The sequence below is a fragment of the Temnothorax curvispinosus genome, unplaced genomic scaffold (assembly GCF_003070985.1).
Source record: "Temnothorax curvispinosus isolate PA1 unplaced genomic scaffold, ASM307098v1 QBEX01005133.1, whole genome shotgun sequence".
Taxonomy (NCBI): Eukaryota; Metazoa; Arthropoda; class Insecta; order Hymenoptera; family Formicidae; genus Temnothorax; species Temnothorax curvispinosus.
This window is the reverse complement of record NW_020214913.1, coordinates 266,761-284,495: the sequence shown is the minus strand read 5'-3', so window position 1 is coordinate 284,495 and position 17,735 is coordinate 266,761. Positions and strand designations below refer to the sequence as shown.

The following is a 17,735-nucleotide window of genomic DNA, read 5'->3' as shown; positions in this document are numbered from 1 at the left end:
GTTTCAAGTTACTATTAAAAAAAGTTATCTTTCACTCGACAGTATTTTTCCATTTAAACAAACTTACTTTGTAAATGTTGTTTTTTAGTTTCGTTTAACATCATTCTATTTCATCATTTATAATATAAAAAAATAAAAACTTATTATATACTTATTTCTTTCGTAAATTTGTTCATTTTATTTTCAATTATATTAAAGAATTTTCAATTAATATACGCAAGTAGATAAGATTCAAGGATTCTTTTTGGTGAAGCAAAACTCTAAAACTGACTATTTCCGAAGATGGTATATTATTTTTATTGAAAGATATTTAAATCTCCAGACAAAATACATTTTGAAAAAATTTTAATATACTCTATTCGTCTATTCTGTTGAAATATTAGTTTTGTGTTTTTCTTCTGATTCAGAGCTGTAGGATCCAGCTTAAGGCATATAACCATCTCCGAAATTTCGTATAATGAGCAATCTTTTATTCTGTGACCGTAACGGTTAGCCCTTGGATCCATATCGAGTCCAGGATGTGACCTCGGCTTAAAGAAGTGAAGCGAAAAGAATCGGAGGACGACGGCGAGGACACTCATTCCCACGAGTCCAGAATGTGAAACTGGTCAGATAAAGATACGATATACGCTTTTATATTAGGCATTATTAATGCCGAGCCATCGTTAGTTTCAGCTCACGACAATAAACTTATGTAAAATACGAAAGTGACCTGCAGCTCTGTCACACAATACGTTTTTCTCCAAGGCTCGTCGGTTTTTTGTTGCCGCACGCTGATCAGAACTTATCGGTCTGGAACTTATTAAATATCTCGAAGAGATTACATTATAAGTATAACGATTTGACGCAAGGCAATTTTGTGGCACTGTGTTGTGCAAAATCCAAGGGATTATCCTAGCAAACAAGGTGTCCTGCTTTACGCCCTGATTAATTTTCAAATAGAGGAAATCCTTATAATGTAATATTTATGAAATAAGGAAGCGAAGAAAATTAGATACAAAATTAGAAACGAAATTTAGACAGATCTAAGGCATTTCTCTTGCGTATGGAAAAATATATTTAGAATAATAAGTGAAGTAATCTACTCGATAAACATCGATATTCATAGCGATAAAAAAACTAGGCGTTTTCTTTTCGGTCTGAAACAATCGACTTGAGAGCATAAAAATTATCATGTGGAACGACCGGGTTGAAATATAAATTCACGACAATACGACACGTCAGTAAACAACAGGACGAGTCGAGGAGCCGAACGACAGGATTGTATTCGGATTTATCAGAGAACGTAGGGGCTCGATTAGATGTTGTCCGCGAAGTGGGGAAGTTGCATAAAAGATAACGTGCCTCACTCACGGAGGTCAGTCGGCGATTGGGAGGCGGTCACAAATCGCAGCTGCGGAGAACGTTCGTGAAACTCTTCATCAAAACCGCTAGATCAAATTGTTTCGTAAAACGGTAAAAGGATAGGCGAATCGATATGCTGCGCCTGTAAGTATCCCGTTAATTTATTAACATAAACATGTGCTTTTCACGAGAATAAACTTGATTGATGATTAGTGATAATTTCCGTAACAAAATGCGGAGGAACAGTTACACGATATTACAGTGATTAATAATGGAAAATTAGTGATATTATAGTAAAAAGATAGGATCATATAATATCGTTATATTTTATGTTAACTGAAAAAATTATAATAAAAAATAGTTGCTCTCTACTTGTAATGTAGACTGTTAAATTTTCCTTTTTCGCAGAACATTTATTTAATTATTTCGTTTAATTATTTCGCGAGATGAGAGCGATTATCCACTTTCGATAGAGTCGTATTACATACTCGAAGTACCATGGTCGGCATTTACGTTAAATATATCCGGATGTACGACGACATTCATGATCTAACGAGTTAATACGTCGGACCAAGCGCGCCTGGACGAGACTTTAAAATTATTGTTCGACCTCGGGTGTCGATTTAGCACCGTGTTGCCATTCCGCCGAACACTGTCACGTCCGTAGATATCGTTTATTGTGATGAAAATGTCATAATAAATAGTTATCACAAAACATGTTTTATCAAACACTTCATATCATAATATATGAAATAATCAGCTGACGTCCGATAAATTTTTTTACATGCTTAGTACACTAAGTTGAACTAAAATATCTCGCCTTATTTGTAATTATTCTCTAATTATTGATTTAAAAATGTAACAATTAAATTTCTCTATAATTCTCTATAATATAATTTTATCAGAATCTTGGTAGCAGCAGTTATAACTCTAGTGGCAACCAAACCAGCGACGGAGGATACAGTGGAAATCAGCACCGAAAATCCGCAGACTGCCGAAAATCTCCTGAACAATGCCCAACAACTCCTAAAAAACATCAACGCGCGATACGCAGAATGGAGTAACAAGCAAAGCATCACCTCATGGAATTACGCATCGAATATGACGAATGAGAACCTGGCAGAGAAGCTGAGAGTGTCCGCGGAAGCAGCAAATGCCTCCAAGCAGATTGCTCAGGAAGTGAACGCCTTCCCTTGGAGAGAATTGGAAGATGAGTCTATCAAGAGGCAGTTCAAAAAACTCGGTACACTCGGCACCGCCGCTCTTCCCGAAGACGTAAGAATATACGAAAGAGATCAATATTAATCATTTTACTAATCATACATTTTCCGCGAAAAATTGGCGAAAAGGAATAAGCTCGAATTTATTTCGAGACACTGAAGTTCTAGTTTTAAAAAGTCCTGTTTTCGCCCTCGAAAATCCTCTTTAGCATGTCTATAAGACAAATATTAATTGATCAAAATCACAATCACAAGTTAGGTCACTACCGAATGATATATGATTGCAGAGTTACAAAGAGTTCGAGATGACAATCAGTAAGATGGAAAACATCTACAGTACTGCGAAGATCTGCGACTACAAAGACAAGAACAAGTGCGATCTCGCGCTCGAGCCGGAGATCACCGAGAAGCTGATGAGTAGCCGCGATCCTGAGGAGCTGAAGCATATCTGGATAGAATGGAGGAAAGCGTCGGGCGAGAAAGTCAAGTCTCTGTTCCCTCAGTATGTCGAGCTAGCCAACACCGCGGCAAGACTTAATAACTTCTCCGACTACGCAGAATATTGGATGAAAGACTACGAGGCTGCTGATTTCCCTGAGCAAATCGGTAAGATCATCCGCAGCAGTATCCGTACTATCGATCGCATGTGATGAAGCAGTGATAAAACGGCAAAATCTGTACAGAGAACCAATGGCAACAATTAAAGCCACTGTATTTACAACTGCACGCCTACGTACGGCGCGAGCTCAGGAAGAAGTACGGCGAAGACATCGTCTCCGAAGACGGCCCGATCCCGGCGCATCTATTGGGCAACACCTGGGCACAGACCTGGTCGAATATCGCAGACTTCACCATGCCGTTCCCGGGCAAACAGCTGCCGGACGTTACTGCCACTCTAGTCGAACAAGGCAGGTTTATGTTTGAGTCTTTCAAGATATACCGTTAAACCGCTTTATTTCCGGCTTATTTTTTACACCTGTATACTATGTTGTAATACCTCGTAACTCTTTGATGAGCAGGTTACAATGCAACGAGCATGTTCCGCCTCGCCGAGAACTTCTTCACGTCGATCAATTTGTCTGCCATGCCGGACACGTTCTGGGAAAAATCGATTCTGACGAAGCAGAAGGACGTAGACATGATCTGCCATGCGAGTGCATGGGATTTCTACGACGGCAAGGATTTCAGGATCAAGCAATGCACGCGCGTTAACATGGAGGATCTGCTGACGGCACATCACGAGATGGGTCACGTCGAGTATTATCTGCAATACAAAAACCAGCCTACAGTTTTCAAGGAGGGCGCAAATCCAGGTTTTCACGAGGCGGTCGGTGACGTTATCTCTCTCAGCGTGTCCACCCCTAGTCATCTCAAGAAGATCGATTTATTGAAAGATGACTCGACTGACCAGGAAGCACTTCTCAATCACCTCTACGTGAAGAGTCTTGACAAAATCGCTTTCTTGCCGTTCGCTTATATGATGGACCGATGGCGTTGGAATGTATTCCAGGGAAAAGTCACGCCTGACAATTACAACTGTAACTGGTCAGTTTTGAACGACAAAAGTCTATCTTCGTGTTACTTTCTTTTCTGAGCAATATTCTTCCTCGAATAAAAGTTCAATAAATCAAATTTCCAAGAAATTAAATTTAAAAGATATTTTAAGCAAGTTGAAATTTTTTACTTTAAGGTGGTTGCTCGCTGAGGAGTATCAGGGCATCGAACCTCCCGTGGATAGGACGGAAGAAGACTTCGATCCTGGTTCGAAGTATCACATAATCGCGGACGTTGAGTACATAAGATACTATGTGAGCTTCGTGATACAGTTCCAATTCCATAAGGCATTGTGCACCAAGGCGAAGGAATACGACCCGAATAATCCAGATACCAAGCTATTGAGTCAGTGTGATATTTACGGTAATAAAGATGCCGGAAATCTGTTAAAGTAAGTTTGATACGCAACGCTAGAATGTAAGAATACAATTCGAGCATAGAGACATTGAGCGTATTTATGTTAGATCTATGCTGGAGTTGGGTTCTTCGAAACCATGGCCAGACGCGATGGAGAAAATCTCAGGTCAAAGGCAAATGGATGCGGCTGGACTTTTGGAATACTTTAAGCCCTTGACTGATTGGCTAATCAAAGAAAATAAGAAAACTAATGAATACATTGGATGGAAACCCAGTAAAAAACGTACGTACCATAAATATGTATATAAATTATTTCATGAAGATTTATTATTCATATTTTATATATAATGTATATATCAGATGTATATATATATTATATCTCAGATGTTATGACAACTGAGATATATCATTCTAATTATATTTTTTCGCTTTAGACTGTGTACAGACGAGAGCAGAGCTTGTGAATTAGAGCTATCAATGAACTTTCGGAATAACAAATTCCTCACTAATGAAAATATAAAATATATGACACACTACGCCAAGCATTCCGTTTTGAGCCACAATTTTCGATCTAACAAAGAACAAATCATTTCACGATTATACAAATCTGCTCCGATCAATTCGAGCAGTGAACAAGTGTTGACGTGACTGATTAATTTTGTTTGAAGTTTTTCTAAATAAAATGTACATTCCATCTTTTAATATTGTCTCTTATTTGGCTTTACCACGTCCCCTTCCGCGTTTCTTAGCTGGTTCGCCGCCTTTTTTCGTCGATGTAGCAGCTTTACTAGTACTAGGTTTTTTTGCCTAGAACACATTACGTAATCATATTTTTTTTTCGAAAAATTGATGTATTTTATGATAGAATCACGAAAATAATTTTGAACCTTACCTTGATCATCTTATCAGAATCAACATCGTCAGTTTCTTCATCATCATCTTCTTCTTCCATGAAATCGTTTGAATCTTGCGTAGATCTCTTCTTCGCTGTAGCAGTGCTGTTAATTGCGTATGGCAGCATAGGAGGATTCTTTTGATACGCTCGTGTAAATGCTGCTTTTACCTGATATTAGTAACATTGATGTTATTAAAGTACAAAGCTATCACAATTGATTATTAATTAGAATACATTGATATAGCACATACTTTACTATCAAGATTAGTCGTAGGATCGCGAAGTCCTGGCCAAGCAGAGATTTCTATTACTGAATCCAAGTCTTCCCTGAGGCAAAATTAAATATCAGCATATATATATATATATCTTTCTGTTTTCCAATACATTCAAAGTACGAACCTGGTTAAATGATACTTTCCCATAACATTTATCGCTGCTTCTATGCCATCCACACCGTTTTCTATCAGAGGTTTTACAATAGCGTTTCGAAGATGAGCTAAATAATCCATATTCAGGGCATCCTTATTTGCACCTGTGGCTAATCGCGTATGCGTTGTCAATTCTTGCATTAATCTAGAAGTAATACATAGAGAATAAAGCGCTGCTAATAAAGTTCGGTATAATCACAATGCATTACGTTATGATAAAAGTCTCAGTATTCTGTAATTAGTACTTACCGGTTAAATCTCGTTGCCTTCGAATTTCGTCCGAACCAGCTCGGGAATCGTATCAACCCATCAAGGTTTCCTGACATTTCATTAGCCGGTATAACAAACGAGAAACAAGCATGCATCGGAAGTAGACTCCACATCATATTGCCTCTTATCACTTTATCGACGAGGTCTCCCTGAGATATACTATCAGCCGCATGGGCGATTCTTTCTAGCCTCTGACGACTGTGAATGTAATAAAATTCATCAACTCTTAGCCTTCGTACAAATAATCGTAATTATATACTCACGGTGACGCTTGACATATTCTGACTCCCGAATAATTTTCTTGTATAAAAAGGGCTGCACCATTGTAATCGTGGAAATATAAGCCGATCTTATCGTTCAAACTCATACTTTTTTGCTGTTCTGCATTGAATGCTATTTTTGTGACGTCGAATATACCGAGCTTGACGTTTTTATTCGAATGTTTCTTGTCAGTCTTCTCCACGTGAGACATTTGACTGCCAAGAAATTCCAAATGATTTATTACTTGTCGAATGTCATAATTTGTCGACTCAATTAAACGATCGAGATCCTCCGTCGAAATCTTGATGTTCTCTTTAAAACACAGGGACTTCATAGAACTCTGTAAAGAGCAAGATCGAATTATTTCAAATGAATTATAAGAAACGTTACTTGAACCAGATCCTATAAATCATACCCTGATCTGTTCTACTCTGAGCTTCTGATATTTCAGTTCGTAGCTGTGCGTAGAAATGGTTTTCACCTTCGTATTAAATCGATCATTACATATACAAATAATTGGCACTTCCGTGCATTTGATTAAACTAACTAATTCTTGTAAGCCACCACGATCTTCGTTGCCAGCCATGCCGTCGACCTCGTCCATCAACAGTACGTGTTTGTTTGTGATTTTTTGCTTGGTGCCTGTAACATATACGTGAGACAAGAAAATGGTATGATTATATATTTCAAGATTTTTTATTATATATTCACCTATGACGTAATCTTTCATCGTGGTATTAGATAACAATCCTGAGACTGCTTCTTTCAGAAGTGTCTTGTTTCTCGTATCAGAAGCATTGAATTCCACGAGATCGTATCCCAATTCTTTACAAACAATTTGCACAGTTGTTGTTTTACCAACGCCTGGTGGACCGGACAGCAAGGCAGCTTTGAAACTTTGTCCATGAGTTTGCTTACCAGCTTTAAAACAGAAACGAAATTAATCAAATTAATATTCTCATTTTATCTTCAGTGATTTCATTTTTAAAAAATGATAAAAGCTGACATACTGCCGTCTTTGTATTTGGGATCTTGACGATTTTTATGCCAATCACGTAACCATACGTATAAGTTGTGTGCACAGCTCTTATCTCCCTGCTGACCTATGATCTGCTTCAAAGTTTTGGGTTTATACTTTTCAACCAACAGTTCTGACCCAACACTTGTAGTTACCTAGAAGAATATAATGTCGTTAATATAAAACCGTGTTTTAAGTTTTATTTTATTTTATATCACTTTTGTATATGTGCACATTGTCAAATTGATATCTAAACTTACCTCTTGATTTGATACCGGTGACGTTTTTATCTTTTCAAGTGAATCTAATGGCGGCGTTTTTATCTTTTTAGGTGAATCTAATGCTATTATTTTACTCGGTGATGGCGATTTATCTTTCTCAGATTTATTCGGTATTTTTTTCATGTTTAACTTCGCCTTTGTAGGTTTGATAACTTTAGCTTTACCTTCCGGTCTCGTGCGAATCATTTCTAAAAGATCATCCTCAGATATTTGTTTGATGCCTAAACTATTGGCCTGAAAATATATTTCGTGTAAACAAAAAACAAAAGATATGTACAATGTGTGTATGTAACCATGTGAAAATGTACCTTCGTCAATTTGGTTGGGCCAGCCTCATCTCCCACTATAATATATGTCACTTTACTCGATACAGTGTTTACGGTCCGACCACCATACTTCCGTATTAAATCCTCAGTTTCATTCCTTTCTAATGAATCCAAAACACCAGTAATCACGAAACTTACTCCGGCTAAGCAATTCTCGGCACCCTGAAAATCGAGTCAATTGAAAATCTTATAGAACAGTTTCTATATGCCTTTCGGGATTCTTTAACGTTATCGTGTTGCATGTAAAGCTTCTTACTGTAGGGATCTCTTTTGAACCGGGATTTCTGGCGCCGCCTCTCTGAAGATATTTTTCGTACATTATAGCACGCTGTTTCTTCTTTTCTACCCTTTCGTCAAATAAATCCATTTTGGGTTTCTTCCTACTTTGTGACTTTCCTGTATCTTGGTCTTCTTCCGATACAGAGGTAGATGTTGAATTATTCAATTTTTTATCGCTTATATTCAAGTTTCCGTTAATATTGCGTTTCTTCTCTTTTTGTCTTGGGGGAGAACATGTAACAACTTTTGAATGTTCATTACTTTTACCGGGAGACATTTTCACCTCCTCTGATTTTAGTTTACTTGTTTTATTATTAAATTCTTTCAAACAGATATCATATTTACTGCTCTTTTTGGAGTTCACATCTGTAAAATTTCTGTTATGTCAAATATGTAACAATGACTGTATTCGTATTTTACTGCCAGTACTGAAAATCTAGTTTACGTCACGTATACTATAAATTTTCAGTACAACCAGTAAAATACGAACACAGTCAATATCACCCTAAGGTTTTAATTAATTGCATATATAAGCATACCTATTTTAATTACTGCAACTTCAGATTTCTTAGGGGTATCTGCATTTTTAGCACTGTTTTTATCTTTCTTTTTATCGTGCATCACAATATCTTCGGCCGTGTCCAATTGTTTAAGCACAGCTTCAAAATCTTCGTCATCATGAAACTCGGATTCCTACAAATTCCAGAAAGCTGTAGAATGTTTCTTAATTTCTCTATTTACCTTTGCTATATGATATTTACCACTTTTTGCAATTTTCGGCTAACTTTTGTTTCTTCTACTCTTGTTATCGGCTTCTTGCCGAATACTTCACTGAGAGATACCTCTGTGCATGGCTTCTGACTCTCATTTTTCTTGCTCTTGGATTGAGAATTTTTCGTAACGATTTTCACGATCGTGGTGTCATCCTCAGAGTCAGACAGAACGGAAACTTTCTTTGTTTTTCGTACAACCTGCACAAATTAATTATCTAAATTGGCATTGTTGCAAACAACAAAGAAAATTATAAAGAATTTACAAAAAAAATATATATATAAAGAAATTATACAAATAAATAACTATGACAAATAAAACTACGATATAGATAAATAGAGATGACGTAAGAAAGAGATAGCACCTTAGTGCGCTTTGCAGATGACTTTGGTTCTTCATCCTCGTCTGATGAAATGACGCGCCGCTTCTGAGGCTTCGAGACGACCGGCTCGCTGTTTTTCTGGGAACTCCCGACCCGCGCAAAGTAGGATCTGATGTCCTGCGGAAAAGACACGTGCGTGAGAGTTTGATACACATGAGATCAAAGCAATTAAAACCCAATTAACCTAATCTGACACTCGCTACGCTCCCGTTACGTACCCGCGGCATCTTCGCGGTATATTCAGCGGCGTGTATCCTGTATCCGTATCCCGTTCGCACCAGTCGCACCTGTCACGCCGGCATAATCGGCCGGCGTTTATGTTTTCGTGCGGCAACAACAAACGATTTTCCTCCGAGACACTGCGAGACGCGCAATACTCGCGCGTTCAGCGCGATGCACGCAACACGCAAGCGCGAGCATGCAACTTTCATTTGTCGCACGAAAAGCTTTTGTCACGTCATCTCAAAGGGCGACTTTGTCCCACTTTGTCCAAAAATTCTGATTAACCGAGATCGACCGATCGACGATTAATCCAATTAGCACAGTACGATAATATAATACCAGTCTTATCCCAAATTAAAAAAAAAAATAGAAAATACTTAAAAAAATAATAATAAATAAATATGAATAATTCAACCGGTAGAATTGCTAGCAAAACTTCCAATTATACAATTCGTCTCTGATCTAATTTTTTTAAAACGACGAAAGATTAATATTTGTGTTGATAAAATAGTAGAGAGATCATAGAGATATAAGTTAGTCTGATTAAGTTAGTCGGAGCTTGGGCGTCCTAACCTAACCTAACCTAACCTAACCTAGACACTTGGACCGCCTCGTGAGTCGTGTCGGGTTCGCGGACGATCACGTTTTCCTTCGTGAAAGCGATTTTCATCCCTTTAAGAATTTAAGATAGTTATCCTATCTTTTGCACGACAGTTTATCTCGCGTTTTACAGCGATTGCTACAAACGCACAGGTAGGGGGGAAAAAACGTTAACGATTTTTCTGTCAGTGATACTCATAGATTAACATTCGTACACACGTGTTTGAGTCCACTGTACACGTGGAAGAGAGATTTTTCTTCAGGTTGCCTATTGTTGAATTTTGATCGAAAAAGGCAGATATAAAAAAGATAAATTATTTATTTGCATTGCAGGAATATAAAAGAGGATTGATTTGATTATTTGCGATTGTGTATTTACACCAGGTAAAACATGGTGAAGGAACAGTTCAGGGAGACTAACGTCGCCAGCGAAGTGTACGTAAACTCACTTGCTTTAACGCATTTAATGAATGAAGTATTATTATTGGCGAGTTCTTCTCAGGCAATGATATCGTTGCTAATTTGTACGCAATTTTATTGCGACACGAAGGCAACATGTGATCTTCTACTTGAAATTTTCTGTGTCCAGCTCCCATATATCCTTCGGAGTGGATAGCATGCACGACATGGACATGCAGGCCACTGTGGAGGTGATTTCTAAAAACTTGTACAATGAGGATGCGAAGCGTACTCCGGCTCTGAATGGAGCGCTCGATAGGCGCATGGTATTTGAAAATTATATAGCTCTATGTTGTCTCTATCTTGCACAGAATTGTTTAGAACTGACGCTTTTGTTCGTAGGGAGTGAGCTCCACAGGAGTTGACTGCGAAACGTGCGGTAAAAAGCTGAACGATTGTGTAGGACACTTCGGCTACCTGGATCTAGAACTGCCAGTCTTTCACGTTGGCTACTTCAGATCTATCATCCAGATTTTGCAGACGATTTGCAAGGTAATGCGTAACTTTATCGAGATTTAACAATTTTTGCCAATTGCGACCCGTACTGACAAATAAAATTTCTACAGAGTTGCGCACACGTGTTGCTAACGTCCGAAGAAAGAAGACATTATTCGCGCAAAATACAAAATCCGAATCTAGGATATTTATCGCGTAAAGCGTTGCGTAAGCAAATCTGGGAGAAAGCGAAAAAGAAAACGGAATGTCCGAATTGTAAAGCAAATAACGGCCCTGTGAAAAAGGCTGGTTTTTTAAAAATTGTACATGAGCAGTACAAGAATTTAAAAAAGACAGATCCTATTATTCAAGAGAAATTGGCTGAATTGGCCCCAAAGATGGATCGCGACAGAGAATTTAAGAATACAGTGGAGCAAAATTACAGAGCTGTACTTGATCGATATCTGTATCCGACCGTGGTATGATTTAAAGATGGAATATTATATGTTATAATTGTTTAATATACATATTTGTGTGTGTACAATTTATATAATTTTATAACATACGGACATTCTTTAAGGTTGAAGAACTTTTTAAAAGAATTCCAACGGGCGATATGTGTCTCTTGTTAATGAATCCTAACTGTGCAACACCAGTAGATTTGATACTAAGAAGGATTCCTGTGCCACCAATTTGTATTAGACCTAGCGTTTTATCTGACCTAAAGGCTGGTACAAATGAGGATTATCTGACGATGAAACTGTCAGAAATAGCACTTATCAATGACGTTATTCGCAGACAAAATGGAGTTAATGTAAATTTGTACATGGAACATTGGGATTTTCTTCAACTGCATTGTGGTCTTTATATCAATAGCGAAATGTCTGGAATACCTCTACATATGCAAGTAAGTTCTGAACAAATATCTGAAGATCTGTGCCTTCTTTTCTCTAATAATATACGGTGATTCTTTTAGCCTAAGAAGTTTGGCAGAGGTATAGTACAAAGACTGAAAGGAAAACAAGGTCGTTTCCGAGGTAATTTGTCTGGTAAACGTGTTGATTTTACTTCTCGTACAGTAATTTCGCCCGATCCAAACCTCAGGATAGATCAAGTAGGTCCCGTGACAAATTTAAGCCGACAATGATGGTACAATGTGTTTTATAATATTGAATCTCTACGCAGGTTGGTGTACCTATACATGTTGCAAAGACCTTAACGTATCCTGAAAGGGTTATTCCGTCAAACATAGAACTAATGCGAAAATTAGTCAGAAATGGCCCGGACATACATCCTGGAGCGAACTATATACAATATAAGCACTCGCAAAACAGGCGATACCTTAAATACGCCGATCGAAATAAAGCCGCTCAAGATTTACAGGTAATCTCCATACATTAACATGGTCTATATGGTATATATATATATATATGTCAGGGCTTTATATTCAAATATACCAATTGCCTTTTTATAGTACGGTGACATTGTCGAGAGGCATCTTAAAGATGATGATTTAGTGCTGTTCAATCGGCAGCCATCCTTGCACAAATTAAGCATAATGACACACAGAACCAAGGTATTGGAGCATCGAACGTTCAGATTCAACGAATGCGTCTGTACACCATATAATGCAGACTACGATGGTGACGAAATGAATCTTCATTTGCCGCAGACTGAGGAAGCCAGAGCGGAAGCGTTGGTTTTGCTAGCGGTAAATACCTGATCGATATACTTCTGTAAAATTATTGAATTGCGTATAAATATGCTGAAATATTATGTTTTTTGTCTTCAGAATAAATCCAATCTTTGTACACCTCGCAATGGTGACTTATTGATAGCAGCAACGCAAGATTTTATCACCGGTGCTTATCTCTTGACCCACAAGGACACGTTTCTCCAGATAGAGCAAGTTAGATTAGCTCTTTGCCTCTTAGCCGGCCCAGACGCTTCCATGGTCGTAACTGTTCCTCCGCCTGCAATCGTAAAACCGACGAGATTATGGACTGGCAAACAAATATTCAGCTTGATTATACGACCAAACATGGAATGTCCTGTCAGAGCAAATTTAAAAGCAGAGGGCAAGAAGTACGATAAAGAAAAAAACCAAGAAGAATTGTGTGATAATGACTGTTGTAAGTTGTAATGACTTTCATAAGCTGTATATTGTAATCTTTTTTACGTATGTTTCTTTACGTTTGTTAAATGATCAAATTAAATCCACAGATATCATCATACGCAATTCCGAGCTTCTAGCGGGAACAATGGATAAATCTGTATTAGGCTCAGGATCGAAGCAAAATATATTTTACGTTCTGCTGCGTGATTGGGGCGAAGATGTTGCAATCACAGCTATGTGGCGTTTAACCAGAATAACAAATCATTTTAATTTTGACAAAGGAATTTCTCTTGGTATCGGTGACCTTATACCCGGTCAAGGCCTTCTTCAAGCCAAGGAAAAAGTGTTGAACGATCAGTACGAATATTTCCAAGTTTAAATTCGACAGATTGCTTCAAACAAATAACTAATCTCAATTCTTCTTTTTTTCAGTTACTCCAAATGTAACGAATACATTCAACAACTGGAAAAGGGTCTTCTCGTTTGTCAACCTGGATGTTCAGAAGATGAAACACTGGAAACGAAAATACTGAAAGAGCTTTCGGTGATTCGTGACAACCTTGGTAAAGTGTGCCTAAAGGAACTTCACCCTACTAACACGCCCTTAACTATGGCACTCTGTGGAAGTAAGGGAAGTGAAATTAACATTTCTCAAATGATCGGTAAGTTTAAGTAAACATATAAATATATTACTGTTCTTAATTATTCTGATGCTATTTGACACAATTTCTCTCTTCAGCTTGCGTAGGCCAGCAAGCTATCAACGGGCGAAGAGTACCGAACGGATTCGAAAATCGTGCATTACCTCACGTTTTGGCACGTTTAAAGACGCCAGATGCTAAAGGCTTCGTGGAAAATTCATTTTATTCTGGATTAGTGTCCAAGGAATTCATCTTTCATGCGATGGGCGGTCGGGAGGGTCTCACGGATACCGCTGTGAAAACTGCGGAGACCGGATACATGCAGAGGCGGTTGATCAAGAGTTTAGAGGACCTGTGTATCCATTATGACATGACAGTGCGCAATTCGATGCACGATATCATACAGGTTCCGTACGGCGGAGATGGATTGGATCCTACGTACATGGAAGGTATGTGAACGTTATTCTGCATTTCGCGTGTAAACGGGATAACACATATTTTTTTACAGGTAAAGACTGTCCTGTGGACTATAAAAGAGTGTACGATCATGTGAGAGCGAAAATGCCTTATAAAAATGAAGAGTCTTTGAATGCTAAAGACGTGGTAACTGCCACAGACGACATGCTAAACTCTGAGGAGTACAATTGCCTAAGTGAAGAATTTAAACAGGAACTGACGTAAGATAATATATAATAAATATATGATACTCGACAAATTTTAGTACTTCAGCTTCGACGAATTGAACGTTGTTTTTCGCAGAGTATTCCTGAAATCGGAAGTCGCGCGAAAAATAGCATATTATCGACAGAACATCACATCGAAAACATCACTCGAAACTCAAAAGGTGATCTTGCAACTCGAACGTCTCACCGTCTCGCAATTGGTAGAGTTTATTCACACGTGTAAGGAGAAGTACATGAGAGCTAAGATTGAACCGGGCACTGCTGTAGGCGCACTCGCCGCGCAAAGTATCGGCGAGCCGGGAACTCAGATGACACTTAAAACGTTCCACTTCGCCGGTGTAGCGGCCATGAACATCACTCAGGGTGTGCCACGTATTAGAGAAATTATTAACGCGAGTCCGAAGATCAGTACTCCCATCATAACAGCGGCCTTGGTAAGTAACTAATTGTACTCTGACCACACGCGTGTTCTATGTGGAATTGGATCTTAATCATCTAATCCTTTATTTTGCAGGTCAATGATAAAGATTCTGAGTTTGCCGAACGAGTGAAGGCAAGAATCGAGAAAACGACTCTGGGAGACGTAGCTGAATATATCAAAGAAGTATATACGCACAATGATCATTACCTTGTAATAAAATTAAATATCGATAGGATTAAATTGTTGAAATTAGAAATTAATGCTGAATCTGTATGCAAGAAGTAAGTATGTTTAAAAGCTTAAGTTTTTTATTTTTGTATTTTTATTACAACCATTAATCTAACCGACTGTTAACTATCGAAGTTGCCAACTCCTGTTGGCTATTCTGAGAAGTTAACGGTTAGTTAGAAGTTAACAGAACGTTGGAAATAGTGGCCATAATTTAATTTATTCCAATATGTAATCGCAAAAAATAAGAATTTACTTGATTTCTTTCGTTTCATGTCATAACTCGATGTAACTATACTAACTATAGTGAAAAAACAAGAGTTTTAATAGTATACACTTTAAGTTTATAAGTAATTTTTTATTAACATGCTTTGGATATTATAATTGGATTCGATAACAAATGATTTATGCTTCTCTAGACTCTGTGTTTCAAAATTGAAGCTGGTACCAGAAAATATAAAAGTGTTATCCGACCAGTCAACTATTGTTATTCGGCCAAGTCAACAAAAAGGTAGTTCAAATTTTCCATTTCGTCAATTGACAGAGGCTATTCCAAATATTGTAGTAAAGGTAAAAATATGTAATACGATAAATTTCAGTAGAGTGTTAATTCATGATATGGGAATTATTTAATGTATGTTTATTTTTATTTGCAGGGCTTGCCATCAATCAATAGAGTAATTGTGCATAATGACAACCTCGGAAAAATAGATAAATTTACACTATTTGTCGAAGGAGATAATTTTAGAGACGTTATGGCAACATCCGGTATCCTCGGCAAGAAGACGAAGTCGAATAATACGATAGAAGTGAGTTGAGAAAAACCATGCGAATATTGGATAAAAGAATTTATGATTGATTCCATCTTAGGTTTTCAATACGCTCGGAATAGAAGCAGCGAGAGCAACCATCATGTCGGAAATTAAATCGGTAATGGAAAATCACGGAATTAGTATTGATTGTCGACATTTAATGCTCTTGGCAGATTTAATGACTAGCAGAGGAGAAGTGCTTGGTATTACGAGACAAGGATTGGCAAAAATGAAAGAATCGGTTTTAAACTTGGCATCGGTGAGATTTTTTATTTTTCATTATTTCACCCATTTCTTTTACGTGCTTTTTATTATACAATGTGGAATTCTTAAGCTTGGTTTTTTGGTTTTTAAATTTAATTTTAAGTATTTATAGTATTTTAAGGAGAATCGGAAATACTTTTCGTAAACTAATTATTAATTTACAGTTTGAAAAAACGGCGGATCATCTATTTGATGCGGCTTATTATGGACAAAAAGACAGTATATGCGGCGTATCGGAATCAATCATAATGGGTATTCCAGTTCCACTAGGCACGGGAATCTTCAAACTGCTTCACAAATATCCTTTTCATATTACATTTATATATAGGTATACGCGAAAAGTTAACTATTATATTTTTTATACAAAAAGATGGCGCATAACTGGATATTCTTAATATATATTCTCATAATTTTCCTTAATAATGAAACACAGCAGATAAAAGTGAACCAAGCAAGAAAGAGCTTCTATTTGATGATCCACAGTTTCACAAGCCACTCCGTTCTGGAAGACGACTCCAACGAATACGACCGCGTCCAATATTACAAGTTTAGAATTAATAAAATATTTTATAATTAATGACAAGGAAAAATAAATTAATTTAATAAAAAAAAGATATCCTTTCACGTACTGTACAGTTTTTGTATTAATTCTAATCATATCACTTATGTGCAAAGCATTATTTAATTTATATATGATGATGATTATATATAAAAGTATTATTAAATACTTTTATATATAATATACGATTATATTATATATTTATTATTACAATTATAATGATGATATAAGAGTTATAAGAATAAATTAAAACTCTTATTAAAAAGCTTTTCCTATCTCACACAACCGCGTATTTGTCAGAAAACTTAGCCTTACAAAAATAAGATACGAGAGAATTTCTTTTCAATAATTTGTACACAAGAAAAATTAAGTTATTTGTATGTTATATTAAGTCTTATAGCTTGGAACAATATTTAATCATATAAAATTTCAAAATAAAATTATTGTTCAATTGACTGAGTAGGTGCAACTCTTCGGTTGTGTTGTGCAGTTCGTAGACATTCGTGTAATTCTTCTGCACTGTGTATTTCTTCAATATGAAGGTTGGTTGATGACTATTATTATATACTGGACTTTTTTAATCTCATATGAAATAAAGAATTTCGAAAATTGACAAACTATCAGGAGAACATAATTAGCAAGGAGGTTGAAATTTAGTAATTTAGTTTATTTATTCAGTATTTACACGATTATGGTTACTGACAGTAAATATCGGAATGCCTATATAAAAGTATTATTAAATACTGATAGTTTGTCAATTTTCGAAATTCTTTATTTCATATGAGATTAAAAAAGTCCAGTATATAATAATAGTCATCAACCAACCTTCATATTGAAGAAATACACAGTGCAGAAGAATTACACGAATGTCTACGAACTGCACAACACAACCGAAGAGTTGCACCTACT

General features: G+C 36.9%; 2 protein-coding genes across 2 annotated transcripts; one reads left to right on the top strand and one right to left on the bottom strand.

Annotated features, from left to right (window-relative positions):
* The first annotated feature begins 1,163 nt into the window (after positions 1 to 1,163).
* On the top strand, positions 1,164 to 16,961 carry LOC112454564 (DNA-directed RNA polymerase III subunit RPC1). Its single transcript, XM_025016033.1, is given in 27 exon segments — positions 1,164 to 1,488; positions 2,250 to 2,619; positions 2,852 to 3,170; positions 3,248 to 3,472; positions 3,584 to 4,109; positions 4,255 to 4,509; positions 4,583 to 4,771; positions 10,590 to 10,643; positions 10,798 to 10,933; positions 11,010 to 11,159; positions 11,234 to 11,581; positions 11,683 to 12,009; positions 12,079 to 12,216; positions 12,288 to 12,485; positions 12,577 to 12,813; positions 12,895 to 13,234; positions 13,326 to 13,575; positions 13,651 to 13,880; positions 13,958 to 14,308; positions 14,368 to 14,536; positions 14,619 to 14,976; positions 15,057 to 15,244; positions 15,611 to 15,761; positions 15,848 to 16,000; positions 16,062 to 16,262; positions 16,432 to 16,565; positions 16,699 to 16,961. Coding segments are annotated over 27 exon segments (6,129 nt in total). The 5' UTR covers positions 1,164 to 1,477; the 3' UTR covers positions 16,820 to 16,961.
* LOC112454559 (replication factor C subunit 1) lies at positions 4,888 to 9,827 on the bottom strand. Its single transcript, XM_025016027.1, has 16 exons — positions 9,605 to 9,827; positions 9,369 to 9,503; positions 8,995 to 9,204; positions 8,773 to 8,926; positions 8,211 to 8,599; positions 7,937 to 8,116; positions 7,608 to 7,862; positions 7,340 to 7,502; positions 7,041 to 7,250; positions 6,745 to 6,971; positions 6,332 to 6,669; positions 6,048 to 6,266; positions 5,770 to 5,943; positions 5,622 to 5,697; positions 5,368 to 5,538; positions 4,888 to 5,282 (listed from the first exon to the last, which is right to left on the bottom strand). The coding sequence occupies exons 1-16, from the start codon at positions 9,611 to 9,613 to the stop codon at positions 5,187 to 5,189; spliced, it is 3,006 nt and encodes a 1,001-aa protein (XP_024871795.1). The 5' UTR covers positions 9,614 to 9,827; the 3' UTR covers positions 4,888 to 5,186.
* Positions 16,962 to 17,735: the final 774 nt, after the last annotated feature.